We start from the raw sequence: 20,984 nt of genomic DNA on the forward strand, positions 1-20,984 counted from the left end.
ATACCATATGTATATATTTTTGTTTTTTGTATACCATATGTATGTATTTTTGTTTTTTCTATACCATATGTATGTATTTTTGTTTTTTCTATACCATATGTGTGTATTTTGTTTTTTCTATACCACATGTATGCATTTTGTTTTTTTTGTATACCATATGTATGTATTTGTTTTTTCTATACCATATGTATGTATTTTTGTTTTTTGTCTACCATATGTATGTATTTTGGTTTTTTGTATACCATATGTATGTATTTTTGTTTTTTCTATACCATATGTATGTATTTTTGTTTTTTGTCTACCATATGTATGTATTTTGGTTTTTTGTATACCATATGTATGTATTTTGTTTTTTTGTATACCATATGTATGTATTTTTGTTTTTTTTTGTATACCATTTGTATGTATTTTGGTTTTTTGTATACTATATGTATACATTTTGTTTTTTTGTATACCATATGTATGTATTTTGTTTTTTTTGTATACCATATGTATGTATTTTGTTTTTTTGTATACCATATGTATGTATTTTGTTTTTTTGTATACCATATGTATGTATTTTGTTTTTTTGTATACCATATGTATGTATTTTGTTTTTTTGTATACCATATGTATTTTGTTTTTTGTATACCATATGTATGTATTTTGTTTTTTGTATACCATATGTATGTATTTTGGTTTTTTGTATACTATATGTATGTATTTTGTTTTTTTGTATACCATATGTATGTATTTTGTTTTTTTGTATACCATATGTATGTATTTTGTTTTTTTGTATACCATATGTATGTATTTTGTTTTTTTGTATACCATATGTATGTATTTTGTTTTTTGTATACCATATGTATGTATTTTTGTTTTTTGTATACCATATGTATGTATTTTGTTTTTTTGTATACCATATGTATGTATTTTGTTTTTTTGTATACCATATGTATGTATTTTGTTTTTTTGTATACCATATGTATGTATTTTGTTTTTTTGTATACCATATGTATGTATTTTGTATTTTTGTATACCATATGTGTGTATTTTGTTTTTTTGGGCTGATGATGTAATAATGATGGCGTCATATCAGTGACGTGCACATAAATACATAGATAAATAAATAAATAAAAATCGTGCACATAAATAGATAAAAATAACAACTCACCAAAAACAAAAATTGATAAAAGTGTCAGATAATAAACTTTAACATTTATAATAAAGTTTTATTTTACAATAAAGAATAATAATTTTTTATTTTTTGTATTTTTATATGTGTGTGGCATGTCAACTCGCGAGGGAAAGATTAAGTCATTAAATGATTTACAAGATGATCATAGTTCTTGGAAACAGTTTCTTAAAAGTAAATGTTAGAGTTTTAGAACCAGGAATAGGCGCATGGTGTGTGGCATCAGTGTTGTGATTTTATGTCAAGGAGACAGAGTCGAAACAGCCATGTTGTTCATTCGTGGTAATGCGTCCTGAACTGAACTAAATGTTTGGTTTTGTAGAAATGCAATCTTTCAGGTCAATTCATGCTGAAAATTGTTTAGGGTTTTTTTAATGGGATTGATGCATAGATATTAGAGAAGTTAGAGTGATTTTTGTTATAACATTTATGTTTTTAAATTATTAAAAGCTTACTTGGCCAAAACGTGGCAAGATGATGACTATGGATGGCAGTAATTGCTGAGAATACAGTTAAGAGATTTGGTGTCCCTATCCCGTCGCGGTTACCACCTGACAAAAGCCAGGTTGGCCGAAACGTTGTGAAAGAAGAACTAAGAATAGATGAGGATAATAGTTCGCAATAAGTAAAAAAAAAGAAAAGGTGTCAGTAATTAGCAATATGAAAACCAGTTTCAACATTTAATATAGAAATTTATTGAAGAAAACAGCACTTTTTGGTGTATTTTTTATATGCATGTGCTGCGTCAACACGTAAGGGAAAGATTAAAGTCATTAAATGAATTATGAGTTTTTAGAATGAGGAATAGTCATGAGGACTTTATATATATATTTCTTAAATAGAGTCTGATTGGACTTGAGTAAAAGAACTGTACCAAAAAGAAGAAAAGAGAAAAACAACTTCCTCCGACTGAGGCAATCATGTTTCTTCTTTTTTTTAACAAAAGGAAATAAATTTTGTTATATTAATTAGTTCCAGTAATGTGATAATTTTTCTCCATAAATGTGTCTGATGTGACAAAAGGTTATTTTTGGGGGGATTAATCCAGTGAGGTTAAGAGGCTTTAGGTGCCTGGTGTGTGGTGTCAATGTTAGTGATGTTAGTCAAGGAGATGGAGTCGAAACAACGCATTGTTCATTTATGGTACTGCGTCCTGAACTGAACTGAACGGAAATCTGACTGATTTGAATTTCATGCACAGTGCCTTTTATACACTTCTGGGTGGCTCCCAGCGAAGGCTGTTAGAAAAAGATTTTAGAAAGTGTTTTCTTCGAGTGTTGATTGGACAGAAAATGGACACCCTGTCATGTGGTATTGCCTTGTCCTATGTCCGCGCAAAGAAGCACAGTTTATTTTTTACTTCTACAGAATTTGCGTGGGTGGATACGACAAATGTACGCGTAATTGAAATGTTCCTTATCCATCCATTTTAATGTCTCTGGCGTATCGCTACACAAGGACCGTGACTACAAGAACCAATAAACGTGCTTAAAAATTGAAATGATAAACTACTTAAGAATTATGAATTAAATTCTATTGAGGGCGGAGTCATCTCAATCTAATCTATCTCTACTAAATTTTTTTGGTGTGTGTGTATTTATATTCATATTAAAACCTGTTTGTTCTATTGGTATTTATTTGCTTCCCCACGAAAGCAAAATGTGACACAAGGTTGTTTTTAATGTGGGGGCAAACTAGCTCCTCAAAATAAGGGCAAAAGGGGCACTCTGGTAGAGACCAAAAATAACTGTTCCGTCTGCCTGCTTCCCATTTGACTACAACTTGGATGTGTTCAAGTCCAACGTTAACAAATTCCTAATGAACCGCCCCCTTAAGTAAACACTTCATCAAATCTCCACACTAACGTAATGTACTTGCAATAACCCTTATCCCTGAGTGGCTTCCGGGCCTTGATAAGTGGTGATCACTGTGTAAAAAAAAAAAACTAACCAAGGACAAATCAACCCAAGTGCAGCATCGGAACAGATACTACACTTTGAAATATTAATTTCTTTATTCACAGGAAAAAATACAATTAAGAAAATGAACAAAAAATTTAGGCACAAGGTCAACTCAAAATGAAGGGGAGGGGATGGCGAGGTTGGTTGGTCCATCTCGTCTCTGTTGGAAATTTTAAAGGATTTCTCTCTTGGCCAGCTTTTTTATCATAGTTACCCTTTTAAATTTGTATTTATGTGTGTGTGGGTGGGGGGGGGTTCCTACTTAAACCCAATTTTAAAAGATTTTTTATTTATATCAAAAAATACAAAAAAAGAGAACAATATTAATAAAAATTTCATTTCTGTCAAGGGAGATGGAAACAACAACAACAAAAAAACGTGGTTAGTAAGAACCTCCCAACCCTGTCACATACTACACTTTGATCCCGGCCTGAAGTCCAAGAAAGAAAAAATGCATGCCTTTTTTCTTTTTATTTAAAAAGAAAATACAACTTTGTTATATATGGATTGTGAAATTGCATTCATCTGCAAAAGATCTAATTCGCAAATTCTTTTAACACATTCATTTCAATTAATTCCCTATTAGTTCTGGATAAAATCTGATTAAAAAGTTTTCCACATGTCTGAATACTCTATATACCAAATTTCAAGTCTTGTTGAGTATATAGGTTCAGAAGTGTCCTCACACACACACACGTTCTCACTTTTACAAATATATACACTTAAAGATGTACCTAGCATTGGTCTATAGTAAATGTAACATTAAATTCTTTAAAAGAAAATGAAAAAAAAAAAAAAGCAATTGAGACATGGTCATGTGAGTATTATGTTTTCCACATGTCTGAATATCCTATATACCAAAATTCAAATCTGTAGTTCAAAGATTCGTTGAGTATGCAAAAAAATAACGATTTACTAAACGTTTTATTTACTGCATATTTTTCCGGTACAAGAACCCAAGTTTGCCCAGATATTCCAACCGAGAGATCTTTTTTAGATTCTAACCGTCCCTTTAAGTGCAACTGTTAGAACCTCTCTTGCACTTGGTTCACCGGGTATATTTGCCAGGTAGTTTTTGAAATTCTTTTTCACGAGTCCGGTTGTTCCTATAATTACTGGAATGATGAAGATCTTCCTAAGATTCCAATTTCTTTTCATGTCAAACATAAGACCTTGGTATTTCATTATATTTTTTCTCTCAGCTCTGTTTAAACCAACATCATTGGGGAAACAAACTTCTACTAAGGTTGCTTCTTTCTCTTGTTCCATGTCACTACGTCGGGTTTTATGGTTCCGTTTTCAAGGTATGTGGCTGTAGAAATTGCATCGTCATAGTGGGTGGAGTATGACTCATTTCCGATTGTTCTTTCTGATATACGTTGCCAGGTGTGTGTGTGTGTGTGTGTGGATGTGTTTGCGTGTGTATATGTGTGTGTATGTGTTTGTATGTGTGTGTTTGTATGTGTTGTGTGTGTACATGTGTGTGTGTGTGGGTGTGTGTGTGTGTGTGTGTGTTGGCTTTTGTTACAGAAGCTCAAATCTTCTATAACATATCTGTAAATAAACTAGCAGGACCCAGCGTTGCCCGGTCATAAAATATGCATAAATATTATATTTTAATTCCTACATAAACAGCGACATGTGCATGTGAGTGATTATTATCTTTTCTTTTCTAAACTGTTCACTTCTTATAAAAAAAAAAAAAGAAAATACCTGAGCTGAGATCAAAACCAAAATCTTAAGACATTGAGTCAAGTATGATAACCATTAGGCCAGCTTGATACGCTCTTTAAAAAATGTTTTCAAACTTATTTATTCTTAACATAAGGAATCTGTCATGTGAATGATTCACGCATGCACATTCGTGAAATAGTTGACAAACCGATATAAATCCAATGACTCCCAAGTACCAATTTTACAATTTTGTATCCTAAGCAGCCCTTCTTTCCGGATGAAAACCGATAAAAAAGTTTTCCACGTGTCTGAATAACCTTTATACCAAATTTCAAGTCTGTAGATCAAAATTTCGTTGAGTTGTTGTCCTCACATGCACATACTTACTTTTATATATATACTAGCGATTGTACCTGGCATGGCCTGATATTAAACAAAACGTTAAATTCTTTAAAAAAAAAATGAAGTAAAAAAATCGGATAGAAACTGAGACATGTGCATGCGAGTATTATGTTTTTTTTGTAAACAGTTCATTTCTTGTAAGTAAAAAAAAAAATACTCGAGCTGAAATCGAAACCTAAAGACAGTGAGTCAAGTACCATAACCATTAGGCCAGCTTGACACGCTCTTTAAAGAGTGTTTTCAAACCGACTTATTCTTAACATGAGGAATCTGTCACGTGAATGATTCACACATGCACATCCGTGAAACAGTTGAGAAAAAAAAAAAAAAAAAAAATTCCTCCAAAAAAGTACTATAATGTATTTTTTTTTTTTATTTTGTTTTAGACAATTTTTTCTTCGAATTTTAAATTGTTCGACAATGAAAAAAAAAATTTTTTGAACAATCTGTTTTGGAAAAAAAAAAAGAAGAAAATGTCTTTCTGACATTATTCCCCCCACCCCTCACTTGGAGAGCTTTTCTTCTTTTTCATATAATTTTTAATGTTCCATAAAAGATTTGTATGCCACGTGAAAAGGCAGTTTGCTACATGAAGGCACATTTAACAGCCATCGTTTATGTTACTGCGAGCTCAAACGTAACTTAAACGGAAGCTGTAAAATTAAAGCCGTTTCACAAGTAAGTCGGATTCTACCTTTTTAGGCGACTACGTGTGAAAAGAAAGAAGAGGCTTGAAGTTTTGTTCCAAGTTCTGCAGAAGGGCAGGTCCTGTAGAATGAGCAGAAAAGAAAGTCCTGTAAAATCACACACGCACTAAAGTACTCTTAAAGCTGCAGCAGTTCACCGATACGATCACACTGACGTCGATCCTAGAAAAGACACCCCCATGGTCCAAACACACTCCCTTTATCCTTCTGGCGTTCGTCCTCGGCCAATCAGCAGCCAAAGAACGGTCACGTGGGGCCCAGTGATGATCGCACAATCTACAAGATGAGGACGGCGCCATTTTGGAATTTCTCCCGGGTTTCGGCCATGCACGTACGCACACCGTAGGAGCGTTCCAAGGTAAGGCATGACGCGCAGACACGTGGGCGCTTCCTCCCTTCATTTTCTTCGACTCTCCACCCCCCCCTGGTCTCAAGATCACACATGCGGCATTACGGCCGCGGTCGTTTGATGCGGGCGCTCCTACGGAGGGGGATTAGCTGGGCTTCTTCATCTCCACCAGTGCCACCCGGTCAGTGTCCACAGTCCTACCATCCGGCTGCACTTCATCTTCCTCCGAGCTACCTGGGTCAGTGTCCACAGTCCTACCATCCGGCTGCGCTTCATCTTCATCTTCATCCGAGCTCTCAGAAGTGGTGCTGGAGCTATCGCCATCCGTGCTGAGGTTCTCAGCCATAGGCCGGATCCACATTTCATCACTGGATGATTCATTACTTTCACTGTTCACCATTTGGTTTATATCAAGGGCAGGCCGGACATCCCTTACATGGCGTGGGACACCATCAACCAGCACAGCCTGCTCACTGATTATGCCGGTGATCCGTCCCTGTCTGAACCTGGTCGTGCATCGGTTATTGGGAGGCCTTACCCAGACGGTGTCCCCTGATTTGTACTGTCCTTGCGTCTTCTTCTGATTAGGCGGGCAGGCGTCAATGCCTTTAACACGCACTCGATAGCGATGTATCGCATTAGCAGGTGCACTTTCAGCAGTCACGTCATCCTTTGGCGTTGTATTGTACCTATATACCGCCTCCGCAATCGTGCATTGCTTCCTTGCTGCTATCCATTTCACACTTCGGTGGCACCGCTCTGCTATACTGTTGCCACTCGGCACATACGCACACCTGTGTCTAAGCCGGGTCCCCCACTCGTCCATGAAACGCCTGAATTCCCCGCTGCAAAAGGCTGTGTCGTTGTCCGTGAGAATCTCTTCGGGTGGCCCCCGCTCGTAAAATATAAACTCTAATTGGCGGATGACACTAGCCGAGTCCTGTCCTGTTAACAGTCGCCAGATTGCAAACCTCGTCGGTCCGCAATCGATTAGTTTGAGGAAGTGCTGACCACCATAGTGGGTTATGTCCATGCCCAGCCGGCTCCAAGTCCCGTCGACTTCCAGCCGACCTTTCTGCCATTTGGTGGGAGCCAGGTCGATTGACTGGCATATTTGGCATTCCTTGACCACTGATTCTACTCTGTTTTTGGACACTGACGGGTTGGTTAAGTGTGCGAAATAATATGTCCGTCTCACTCCGGGGTGTCCAGTGTCGTGGTGTACCCTCTTGATTTCTTCCGTCTCCTCAATAGAGGCAGCACATAACGATCCTGGTTCGGCTTCTTTCTTCATTGCGTCGAACCACCTCTGAGGCACACGGGTGAGTTTATCTGTAAGATTGCGGGTGGAAGCGACAAGCACCGTGTTCACCGATAGGTTGTACTCTTCCACCAACTTCCTTAGTGTCTCCAACCTTTGTCTGATTAGCATTTCGGTAGCCGCCTTGGTGCGCACTCTCGCTTTGCCTGTTAGTGTGTCAACTATCCAGTGGTACACGCACAGCGAATCTGTGTGTAAGCACAATTCTTAAACCTTCCACTGGAGTGCCATATTTACTCCCTTTATCGCCGCATCCAACTCCGCTAGGTTGATGTGAGCGGCATCATCCAGTGGTCGCAACCAGCAGGCGTCCTCAATCACAGACCCGTTCATCTCCAATAGTGCCCCGATCGCGAGGGAGCTCGCATCCACCCACACATTTAGTCTGTCTCCCTGGACGCACCAATCTCCTTTAGCGGGGTCCTCCTGCTTGACTCTTGTGATGGTTTCTTTTACCATGCGAAGCAACAGATTGTCCACCGTCTCGTCATCCCAGCCTTTGGTAACTGCACTCGCCCTCCTCTTCATGCTGGCTGTTGCGACCCGGGTCCATCCACATACTGGCAAGTGTCCTACCAGTTTTCCACACAGGGAAAATATGGCCCGCCTCGTGAGGATATGGGGCACTTCGGGGACTGCAGTTCCGCGCCCCCACCTCAAGGTCCCTCGCTCCTGTTGAACGCTCAACCCCAAAACACGAGCGCCATCCTCCGAGCGTTCTGGATCCTTACAAATCAGTCCAAGTTCGGCAAGCTTAGCCCTCACACGTGATGATGGCACGTCTTCATTCACGTATATGTCGTCAAGGTATGCTGATGTCCCCTCTTTTACGGTCTTATCCTGTGACAATACAGCATTGACGATCGTTTTCATGATTTGGGGCGCAACGTTCAGCCCAAAGCCCAGTCGCGTGAGGCAATACCTCCTACCAGAAAACACTACCGTCTGAAACGGCCACAGTGTCTTGCTAACCCGGACCTGCAGATATGCCCTTCTAAGGTCCAACAGTACCACCAGTGCCTCTAGGTTAGCGGAGATTCCATTTTTCGTCCGAATGTTTACGCTGCCCACCCCGCAACATGTGCGCGTCTCTCCACTGATGGTAATCACTCGGACGTTCTTCTTTCTCCAAGTGTGGCAGAGATCTGCACATATGATAGTGCGGGAGCACCCGGAGTCGAGGAGTGCTGAACGCAGTGTTTCATTGACATATATCGAAACGATCGGCAGCGTCTCATTAAATTTCTGCGTGGGGAAGAGGTTGACGCTGACACCTTGTCCCCGGTTCCGTTTCCCGGACAGTCTTGAGCTATATGGCCGGCTTCTTTACACCGGTAGCAGTGAACGGCCGTTGGTTGCTGCCGGCAGTTCCTTGCAATATGGCCCTGTCCATTGCATTTGTAGCATATAATTCCGCCACGTGGACCGGGTCCCTGATATGGTTTCTTATCATTCGGCGTGGACCAGGCAGCAGCAATTACCAGTTCCCTCATCTCGGAATAATTCTTCATTACAGTCCTGGCCCGATCCACTAGGTCATTAAGGGGCAACGAATCCGCACTTGAGCTGGCTCGTAATAGTCGCTTTGCTTCTGTCGGGAGTCCTGCTAGGAATTTGCATGCTAAGGCCCGCTCGGGCAGTCCACCAAACAAGACCATTCACTTGGTCAGTTCTGCCAAGTATACATCGACCGTTTCGCCCGGACGTAGGGTCTTTGCCTCAAGTTGCTCCCAAGCAGTGGCGGGGTCAATCGCAAACGCCTTGAACAGTGCCGCCTTAATTGTCTCGTAGTCCTGTTTGCCCTCATGGCTGAGCTGTTGATACACGGCAAAGGCGCCGCCGGACAAGCGCAGAGGGACAACACGTTCGAAGTTCTTTACGCCAGACAAAACACAATGAACTCCAACTTTTCCACCCAGTTAAGTACCGGGGTTGATCCATCGAACTCCGATATTAATTTGAGGTCAATTTTTTCCCCCATTTTGCCGAAATAACTTAAAGCCGTTTCACAAGTAAGTCGGATTCTACCTTTTTAGGCGACTACGTGTGAAAAGAAAAGAGGCTTGAAGTTTTGTTCCAAGTTCTGCAGAAGGGCAGGTCCTGTAGAATGAGCAGAAAAGAAAGTCCTGTAAAGTCAGCAGACGAGCAAGTCCCAAAAAATCACACACACACTAAGGTACTCTTAAAGCTGCAGCAGTTCACCGATACGATCACACTGACGTCGATCCTAGAAAAGGCACCCCCATGTTCCAAATACACTCCCTTTATCCTTCCGGCGTTCGTCCTCGGCCAATCAGCAGCCAAAGAACGGTCACGTGGGGCCCAGTAATGATCGCGCAATCTACAAGATGAGGACGGCGCCATTTTGGAATTTCTCCCGGGTTTCGGCCAGGCACATACGCACACCGTAGGAGCGTTCCAAGGTAAGGCATGACGCGCAGACACGTGGGCACTTCCTCCCTTCATTTTCTTCGACTCTACAAAAATGGCAGAAAATAGTCCCTGGGTTCAGAGGTTAATACCATGTAAACGGTAAATTTGCGACGGGTTTAATTATAAGATTCGTTGTCAGCAATCTCGATTACTCCTAAAAAAAACAAAAATTAGAGTGTTGTAGCTTATCGCTATATTTACCGGCCATTTTAGTTAGCCAAAGTTAAAAAAACAAAAAGTGATACAGCTCATGAATTTTTGAGAGGACAAGCATCATGTCCTAAGTGTAATAGACCGTGTTCAGTTGGATTCGTGGTCTGTTTGGTGTATGAATTTCTTTGCAAATTAGCCGGAAGCATTGTTTCGCGGGTACCAGTAAGGGGAGGGGTCTGTTTTTAGGGCCTATTTCCGGTCATTTTAGTTTCTAAACCAATTTTGTGAACATGGAATCTTGCCAGTCATGCACGTTCACTTATTATGATGCAATAGCCAAATTTCATAAAAATAACAAAGAAGCTGAAGAATTTTTGAGAGACCATCATATCTTACCTCGACAAGTGTCATGTCCAAAGTGTAACAGACTGTGTTCACTTGGAAGCAGTAATGCTATGTGGCGGTGCCCAGCCGTGGTTGTTCCAAAAAAGAAAAAAAGAAGATATTGTGGCTTCACAGTGAGTGACAGAAAAGGTACCTTTTTGGAGAAGGCACGCATTCCTGCGTGGAAAGTAATTTACTAATAATTTCCTAAACTATTCATGGAAGCATAAGACAGTCACACATAATTTGGACATATCTATGACAACATCAGTAGATTGGAGATCCTTCTGCTCAGAAATCACCGACGAGTGGATAAAAAACCAAAAACCAATAGGAGGTGTCGGTGTGCAAGTTGAAATAGATGAGACCCTTCTAGTTCGTCGAAAGTACAACAGAGGACGCATTCTTAAGCAGATTTGGCTGTTTGGCGGAATTGAACGCGTTTCTAAACGTAGTTTTATCGTCCCACTGTTAGAACCAGAAGATAGAAGGAATGCGGAAACCCTAATTCCGTTAATAAAAAAATTTATTCTGCCTGGGTCTATCATATACAGTGATTCATGGAGAGCATATACTAATATCGAACAGCATTCGTTCGAACATTATACCATAAACCACTCTGAGAATTTTGTTAATCCAAAAGACATGGAAATACATACTCAAAATATCGTGACGTAAAAGAATGGGTCAAGAGACCTGGTATTCGTGCAACGTATTTACGCCAATATCTGTCATGTACTCGCATCCGCATGCACAGACGTAAATATAAATCAATTTTGATGTTTCATAAACCATTTTAATTTGGAGTGTTTTTAATTGGAAACATGTTTCATTTAAATTATTTGTTAAAAAAAAAAAAAAATTATATTTTCTTACGCAGACTTGTTAATATTTCCTTTAAATTAATAATTTGTTTGGAAAAATGTTTCATTTAAATTATTTGTTCAAAAAAAAAAAATATTTTCTTACGCAGACTTAATGTTTACTGTTTTTACTCATTTTTTTGTTTTTTTTAAAGTGCTATAATGCATTTTTTGAAAAGTTGAAACTTCTATGTTACAGAAAAAAAAATAATTTTGAGTGCTTTCCTTTGGAAAAGTTAATAAAAAAAAAAATAAAATATCCACCCCCCTCCAAACCACTCTAATTTGTTTTCTTTTATAAGTACTTGAGGTCGCTGTTCTGAAAAAAAAAAATAATTCCCCCCCCCCCCCACTTTTATATTTAATTTCAAATTTTCCGCCATTTGGAGAATGCGCGTAGCGTAGATTGTTACAACGCGCGTTCACGCGTAGCGTAACCGGAAGCTGAAAAATGGTGAACTGCGCGCTCGCGCGTAGCGTAACCTGCAAAATGGTGGACTGCGCGCTCGCGCGTAGCGTAACCGGAAGCTTCAAAATGGTCGACAGTAGTTCGTGGGTTCAGGGGTTAATACTATGCAAACGGTAAATTTGCCCCAAGTTTGACTATCAGATTCGTTGTCAGCGACCTCAATTACCTATAAAAAAAACAAATTAGAGTGGTCGCGGCGTTTTGTAGTAGCGTATCTGGATATTTACCAAAAAGATTACTTGTGGCCCATAAAATTTATTTAGTGATTACTTTTTCTCTTAATGATTGATTTTAGAATTTTGAAGTAAAAATTAAAAATTAGTTAACGAGAGATTGTTAGCACATGGCATCTCTCGCGCCAAAAAAATATTTCGCGGTTAATTTATTAGTTAATCTTTGCAAAATTTGACAGGAGGACAATAAATGTTGATAATTGATAAAATTATAATTTTAAATAACGCATGAGTGCACTTGGTATAAGAGAAAACAAAAACATAACAAAAAAACAAAAAACTATCATAATTAAAAAACCAAAACAAAAAAGTAACGAAAAATCGAATAGCTCCCTGTTTTTTTAATTTTTTTGTTTTGTTTTTTATTATTGTTTTTATGACTCCAAAAAACATTGTTAAAATAAGAACAACAAAAAAAAAGGTACTTATACAGTTTAGTGACGACATTAAAAAATGGAAATATTGAAAAAAAATTTTTATTGTACGTAACTGTTATAGACTGAAGTTCTCTGAAAAAAAATTTCACTTCATTTGATCAAGTAGTTTTTTTTTTTACAGCGAAAAACAATTATTTATCACGACGACGTCAACGTGGCCATTTTGGAAATGTACCTAGCAGAATACCTCCATTTTAGGCCAAATTTCGCAATCTAGCCTTTTTTTCTCGGCATATTGAGATGCGCACAAATTGCGGATGTGTTGTGACTGTTGTGCGCCGCACCCCGCCGCACAACACATCTGCAATTTTTTTACGGTTTTTTTTTTTTTAAATCTGCAATTTTTTTTTTTTTTTTAAATAAGAATACTATTGAATATGCAAAGAAATTGAAGAATGCAAAGAATTGAAGAATTTTTATACGAGATTATTTTCGAAACATGCGCAGTTGGACACGCATGGATAACTTCGAAACTTCATTTATTTACTTCTGTTACAAATTTAAAAAAAAAAAAAAAAAAACACTCCAAAAATGGCATCTGTCTTCGCAAAAAAAAAAAAAAAAAATCTCATTCTGGTGGGGGGAAAAAGGGCTAGATTGGCCTAAAATGGAGATATTCTGCTATGTACGGCAGTTACCTGCCCTTGGGGAATTTCTGGGCCTGCAATAACATTTCCAAAATGGCCACGTTGACGTAGTCGTGATAAATCATTGTTTTTCGCTGTAAAAAAAAAACTACTTGATCAAATGAAGTGAATTTTTGGTATTATTATACAAACACCGTGACAGCGAATTAGTAAAATCTTTTACGTAGTATTCTGTTACGTTTCGGTGTGCTGCTGCTGAACACGAATCTGAAAACTGGGTTAGGGTTAGGGTTAGGGTTAGGGTACATTTTTTTCTACTAATTCGCTGTCACGGTATTTGTATAAATTTACCTTGGTTAGGGTTAGGGTTAGGGTTAGGGTACATTTTTTTCTACTAATTCGCTGTCACGGTATTTGTATAAATTTACCGAATTTTTTTTCGGAGAACTTCAGTCTACAACAGTTACGTACAATAAATTTTTTTTCATTATTTCCATTTTTTAATGTCGTCACTAAACTGTATAAGTACCAAAAAAATTGTAATTAACTTTGTATGAACATAATAAACACTTTAAAATAAGTGAAACCACTAAGAACTTAGCCAGTTAGGTAGAAAACGGACACTTAGAACATCGATTTTATTTAAAAAAAAAAAAAAAAATTAAACAAGTAAAAATATTTTTAAAAAATATTATGGGGGGGGGCTTTAGTCTATTTTAAAAAACAATATCTCCTTCAAGAACGATCATAAAATGTGTTTTCAATCGATATTTATTCAATAAGGTGCCAGTTTTCCTACCTAGCGAAAGGGGACGAGTTTTCCGGAGGCGAGTTTTCCCGGGACGAGTTTTCCGGGCACCAGAAATTACGAACGGGGGCGATGGTTGTATAACTCTGCCATTTTTTTTTTTTTTTTTTTTTCTTAATTAAGTTAAATTTTGAACAAGAACCGATATTTGGGGATTGTATTAAAGATGTAAATGTGTTTTGCCCTTTAAACAAAAAGAGAAAGAAAAAACTATAAAAACATATATATAAACGAGTGTTTGTCGACTTCGACCCTGTTGAAATAATCGAACAAAAAAGTTTTTTTTTAATGGCTTACTTTTGAGTTGATTTGTTTCGTCATTTATATGAACAATCCATTCGTCTTCGTTGTTTATGGACTGAACGATCGTTTCGCAGTCAATTCCATTTAACTCTAAAATATCATTCAAAACGGAACAGTCGAGATTGAAATCATCACCCGACAGGTTTTCCACAAGAAATTTATGGATGGACATCTTGAAAAACAAACTTAACAAAATTCAACAACTGACGTAAAATGAAAAAATGAAAAACTGAAAAAGTTTCCAAGAAATTCCAACAAACTCATGAATTTTACTTTCATTTTCATCGAAACCGTGGCCTGAGTTCTCAGAACTTTCATTTCACACACCATTTCCGAATGGAAACCGTGAAATTCTAAAAATATTACAAATGAACAACGTAAAAAATTAGGGAATTCGATTGCACCGGCTTTTAAAGTCACGCCCCCTTTTTTTTTTTTTTTTTTTTTTATATATTTAAGGATTTATTAAATTAATCCGTAACTAACGGGAGATTCCGGAAGTAGTTTTACTTTCGGTTTTGTATTTTCTTCTTCTTCTTCTTCTTATTCTTATTATTATTATTATTATTATATTATTATTAATAATAATAATAATAATAATAATAATAATAATAATAATAATAATAATAATAATAATAATAATAATAATAATTTATGAAACAGATAAACAGATAAATGTTAAAATCTAGTTTCGTCCGTCTTTGTTTACATCCTTCGTCAGCTGATATTTGTGCTTCTTCACGATAAATGCCCTGGAAAAGTCACTTCTCATTAATGTTTACCAGTGTTAAAATATGCAAACGAACTTGGCTGTTTATCAGAATCACAGAAAGTTCAAAAACTGCTAAACATTAATCTATGCACCGCCAAAACTGGGAGGGGGGGGCAGGCAAGTACTTTTTGACGGACCGTCTTTTTAAAAATCTACCAAAAATCAGGTAATTATCCAATCAATACGAAATTTTCAGCGATTATTAAGAGAAGAATGAACTTTATAACAGTGTACTTATTTTTCATAAACGATATTTATATATATATATTTTTTTTGCTTACAACCCCCCCTTGTTTTGAAGTGGGAACAAATATGCTTAAAATAATCATCTGAAACTAAACAAAACATATTCCGTTGTTGTAAGGGACAGGATTATAGATTAAAAAAACAAACAAAAGAAAACACTTGTTTACATACCTTATTTTGACGTCTGAACATCAGAACTTTGATTGTGTTTAATTATTCCGCTTTTGAGTTTTGGAGTGTGAAATTCGGTGAATATGTTAAGTAAAATAATTAATTTAAGTTAAGCAAAAAAAAAAAAAAATTTTTTTAAATATTTATACGAAAAAAGCCATTTTAAAATCTTTGATAAATAAATTAATACATTTTTTTTAGCGAGCCGAATAATGCATGACCATTATTAAACAGGGAATTCTTTGAAGAATCGATACAAAAAAAAATCGATAAATATTGTGCCCTTTGTGTTAAAAAATATCATCAGTTTTTCGATCCCATTTGATAACGTTTGCCGCCTTTCGACTACGGTGGACCATACGCGCTGAAATAATTTTGTTGAATCTCCATGACTTCCAAAACCGGTGCAAGCGTGAATCAATCAGTACAATTTATGTTGGTCAACACTCATATAGAAACGAGACGTTTCTCTTTTCATTGCGAGACAAAATTATGGATGGTAAATAAAAATTTATTATTTTTATTATTACGTGTTTATTTTTATTTTACCGAAACTATAGCGGACATTTGTTCGTCCGTCTGCCATAAACGAAACTTTATAGTGAAAAATGAATTTTAAACTAGAAACAGTACTTTTTTTATACTGCGAAAAATACGCACCGTAAAAAAATGGTTAAACCTTAGGTGAAAGTGCAGAATAGTTGAACACCCCCCATGTTAAGAATGGCATTCTAAATAAAGTTATTATTTTAGTATGGCCCGTACACTTGCAGTGTCAAAATTATACAAAAGGAAGCTTAGAATAAATTCTTGTCAAATTGCCGATGTTGTCCAACGGAACACTTGTTTTTCTAAAGTTGATTTAAATTGGTTTTCGGGTGTGTTATGACTGAATATCACACTTAAAATTGTGAATTATGCGTGAATCTCTTGAAAAACCTGTCAGAAAGAAGCCCCCCCCCATTTTGGGGAGCCTGAGCCCCCCACACGCGTACACATTAAAAAGCAAACTCATCAAAATGGTCACCCATCTGGTACTGGCTAGCCTCAGGGTTGCTTATGTAGTTTAGTTTAATTTTTATTCTGCTTTGAATTCCACCCACCCCCCATTTGAGGGAGCCTGACCCCCCACACACATACACATAAAAACCAAACTCTTCAAAATGGTCACCCATCTGGTACTGGCCAGCCTCGGGGTTGCTTATGTAGTCAAAAAACCCTACAGTTCTTCCTCGTTCAATGAAGGAGAAATCTTTCTAGACTGGGTCAATTTTAATTTTTATTCTGCTTTAACCCCCCCCCCCCCCATTTTTGGGAGCCTAACCCCCACACATACACATTAAAAACCAAACTCATCAAAATGGTCACCCATCTGGTACTGGCAAGCCTCAGGGTTGCTTATGTAGTTTAGTTTTTATTTTGTTTTAAATCTCCCCCATTTTGGGGAGCCTGAGCCCCCTACACGCGTACACATTAAAAAGCAAACTCATCAAAATGGTCACCCATCTGGTACTGGCTAGCCTCAGGGTTGCTTATGTAGTTTAGTTTAATTTTTATTCTGCTTTGAATTCCACCCACCCCCCATTTGGGGGAGCCTGACCCCCCACACACATACACATTAAAAACCAAACTCATCAAAATGGTCACCCATCTGGTACTGGCCAGCCTCGGGGTGGCTTATGTAGTCAAAAAATCCTACAGTTCTTCCTCGTTCAATGAAGGAGAAATCTTTCTAGACTGGGTCAATTTTAATTTTTATTCTGCTCCCCCCCCCCCCATTTTTGGGAGCCTACCCCCACACATACACATTAAAAACCAAGCTCATCAAAATGGTAACCCATCTGGTACTGGCCAGCCTCAGCGTTAATAATACATTGAAATTTTCGTCACTGAAAAATAAGTTTTTTTTGGCCTATTTGGTCCTCCATAGTTTGCTTTTTATTAAACACAAACGTAAATATTCTCGATCTGGACTCTAGATTGATGCGAAGTAACTGGTTGCCTATATGAATAAGTGGAATTATTTGAAATCCAGGTACTTATATTATAATATTTTTGCATATATTCATAGAAAATCACCCTAAATCTTAGTTAGACTAAAAATAAACAACTTAATTCTTTCAAAAACCTTTTTTTTTAAATATTTATATATGCTTTTTGTGCAAGACAAAAAATGTCAATTGTTAACTTTTGGGGAAAATTTAACATTTAAAATTTAATTAAAAATAGTAGAAAAAGTTTTACATTATTCAGCTTTCTATATGATAAAATTCAGGGTTTTATCTTTCTGGAAAAAAAAAGTTACTCAGAAATCATGGTTTTTAATAAATGTAATTTCGTTTTAAAAAACAACAACAACTTCATTTTTCGGCCATTTTTGGCGGTGCCTACATTAATCAGAAGTGACTTTTCTGGGGCATTCATCGTGAAGCACAAATATCAGCTGACAAAGAATATAAACAAAGACGGACGCAACTTGATTTTAACCGACATAATTATTTGTTTTGGTAAATGTGAAGTTTATTTCCAACTCATCAAAAAACTTTAAAATGACGACTTTTATAGGCTTTCAGTGGTGCTGAAAACGACTATCACATTTGGGACAGATAAGTAGTTTTCATGATATGAGGAAATTACTTTTTCAAAAAGTGAGGGGGGGTCACTTTCCTATATAATAATAATAATAATAATAATAATAATAATAATAATAATAATAATAATTATAATAATAATGAAAATAATAATAATAATAATAATAATAAAATAATAATAAAAAATAATGATAATAATAAAATAATAATAATTATAATAATAATAATAATAATAAAAATAATAATAATAACAATAAAAATAATAATAATAATAATAATAATAATAATAATAATAACAAAAATAATAATAATAAAAATAATAATAACAATAATAATAATAAAAATAATAAAAATAAAATAATAATAATAATAAAATAATAATAATAAAATAATAAGAAAAATAATAATAATTATCATAATAATAATAAAAATAAAAATATAATAATAATAAAAATAATAATAATAAAAATTATAATAAAAATAATAATAAGAAGAATAAAAATAATAATAAAATAATAATGATAATAATAATAATAAAAATAAGAAGAATAAAAATAAAATAATAATAATATTAATAATAATAATAATAATTATAATAAAAATAATAAAAATAATAATAATAATTATAATAAAAATAATAAAAATAATAAGAAGAAGAAGCATAAAAATAATAATAAAAATAATAATGATAAAAATAATAATAATAATAATAAAAATAATAATAATAATAATAATAATAATAATAATTTGGTGCGGTGCCAAAGAGCGAAGGAGGATGGAAAGACAGGGGAGAGAAAACACTAACCAGACCTCTACTGGATGAATGTGAAGAGAACAGTGACCTTTGAGAGGCTTATTGTCACCCGAATTCTAGTGAAGACCAATGGTCGGTGCAGCAAAAATCAATAGTAAACGGCTGTTGCAATAACGCAAATTAATTTGCAAAGGTTTTTGAAAGAGGTGGAGAATATTAGAAATCTAGGGGAGACTTGTTATCACCTACACTCCAAGGAACACCACAGGTTGTTGACAGAGAGAAATCTTTGACAATGACCCGTGTGAAAACTCCTCGTGACTACTGCTACTACTACTACTACTCCTACTACTACTACTGCTGCAACAACAACAACAACAACAAAGGCAAACTTTTACATTCTCCTTTAGCTCAACGACTTTTAATGGTTTCCAAGTATGCTGAAAACGAATATCAGATTTAAATTTGGTGCAGACAAGTACTTTTCTAGATATTAAGACATTTTTTTCAATGTATTACTTAATAAATATCAGTCACGTTGGCCATTCTTAACATGGGGAGGAGGGGGTTGTTCTGTAACATGCGTGCACGTTAGCACTTTTCAGTTGGAAAAAAGTAAAAACGTAATGGATTACATTGGATAATGATGGTCTCAATGTTTGTGCCAAATTTAAATGTGATATTCGTTTTCAGTATACTCGGAAACCTTTAAAAGACGTCATTTTAATGATGAATGCTGTTGAATTGTTGAACTTTTCCTCTTGACAGCCAAATTTCTGGCTGAAAACCGATTAAAATGATTTTCTGCAAATCTCAATACCTCTTATGTTAAATCTCGAGTCTGTAGACTGAAAATTGACAGAGTTGTTTGGTAGGGAGATATGCACACACAGGCACATACAGAGATAGACAATTTCATTTTTATAGATATATAGATGATGAAGAAGAAGAAGAAGAGATTAAGGAAAGGTCTAGGTTGAATTCAGGCATGGTTCAAAGACCCGTAGAAAAAAATGCAAACAAGAAAAAAAAGAAGATTGATGATACAAACTGAAAACCAGTAGGTTTAATGTCACTATGGAAGAGATAAAGCAGCAGATTATGGCAAAAGCTTCTAAGATTAGGATGACAGAATTCTGCGACAAGTTATTCAAAACAAACCAGTCAAGCTTCTTTAGAAATCTGAAAGAAGGTTAAAACAAAAACAGTGGCTCCTAATACTCAAGAAGCTACAAAGTTTGGTGCAAATTCATGATTAAGAGAGACTTCACACAAGGTTGAAGCTGACTGGGTCGCTAAAGTGAAAGACTGGAAGGGCATAAACAAGAGGATGTCCACATTTCAGTTGAAGATTTGAGAAAACAAATGAAGTTCATGCTTAAGTGGAAAGGATCTGGATCTGATGGAATTCATGGGTACTGATTGCGACCTTTCACAGGAATCCATGTTTGTTGTTTCTCTGGATGATTGTGTCAGATTGTGTGAGATACCAGAAATGGCTTGTAGTGGGAAGGACTATTTTAATAATGAAGGATCATGCTTAAGGGCCAAATGTTGAAATGTTGAAAGATCATGGTTAAGGGTGTAATTAGAGACGGTCAACATTCCTTTTTGCTACTTCTATTCATAATAGCACTCATACCATTGACACATGTGCTAAGAGAGACAAAGATGGGATACCAACTGGAGAAGAATGGACCAAAGATAAGCCACATGTTATTTATAGACGATCTGAAATTGTTTGGCAAATCAGAAAAGGAAATTGATTCTCTGGTTCAAACTATACTGCAGTGGAGTGAAGGCATAAATATGGAGTTTGGAATTTTCAAACGTGCAGAAGTTTAGTCTTAAACGAGGAAAGAGAGGAGCCATGAAAGGCATTATTTTTCCAAATGTTAAAGGATTAGGAGATCCTGATGCAGAAGGATACAAGCATGTGGGGATGCTTGAACTTGATACGATGCTTTGCAATGAAATAAAAGAGACGACAAAAGAAGTGTTTATGAAGAGATTCAAATTGCTCCTGAAATCTAGACTGAATGGTAGGAACCTGTTCACAGCCATTAATTCATGGGCGGTTGCTGTAATCTAATACAGTGCAGCTTTTGTTAGATGGACACTGGGAGAAATGAAAAAGCTGAATAGTGACACACAGAAACTGTTAGTCAAGTATGGAGCACTTCACCCAAATT

General features: G+C 36.2%; 2 protein-coding genes across 7 annotated transcripts in view; one reads left to right on the forward strand and one right to left on the reverse strand.

Annotated features, from left to right (window-relative positions):
- LOC145254686 (uncharacterized) overlaps positions 1–14,790 on the reverse strand; it is a 143,979-nt gene extending 129,189 nt beyond the window's left edge. The window contains exon 1 of one of the 2 annotated variants that reach the window (XM_080113338.1): positions 14,253–14,790. In XM_080113338.1, the coding sequence (XP_079969464.1) occupies positions 14,253–14,430 (178 nt within the window). In that variant the 5' untranslated portion in view covers positions 14,431–14,790. Of the gene's footprint in view, positions 1–10,570; positions 11,115–14,252 lie in introns of those variants that run through there. The other variant, XM_080113339.1, reaches the window with a different exon arrangement.
- Positions 1–20,984, forward strand: part of LOC145254687 (18S rRNA aminocarboxypropyltransferase-like) — a 70,255-nt gene that overhangs the window by 9,994 nt on the left and 39,277 nt on the right. The window contains exons 1-2 of one of the 5 annotated variants that reach the window (XM_080113342.1): positions 13,215–13,314; positions 13,577–13,609. The exons of 1 other annotated variant lie outside the window; for it this stretch is intronic. Coding sequence is in view for 1 of the 4 variants with exons in the window: in XM_080113341.1 (XP_079969467.1) it covers positions 11,308–11,317 (10 nt within the window). In the remaining 3 variants the exon portion in view is untranslated. Of the gene's footprint in view, positions 1–11,193; positions 11,318–13,214; positions 13,315–13,576; positions 13,615–17,246; positions 17,483–20,984 lie in introns of those variants that run through there. 3 more of the 5 variants (XM_080113344.1, XM_080113341.1, XM_080113343.1) reach the window with 3 other exon arrangements.

Source organism: Euprymna scolopes, chromosome 30 (assembly GCF_053919585.1).
Source record: "Euprymna scolopes isolate OS-2025 chromosome 30, ASM5391958v1, whole genome shotgun sequence".
In the NCBI taxonomy this organism is placed as follows: domain Eukaryota; kingdom Metazoa; phylum Mollusca; class Cephalopoda; order Sepiida; family Sepiolidae; genus Euprymna; species Euprymna scolopes.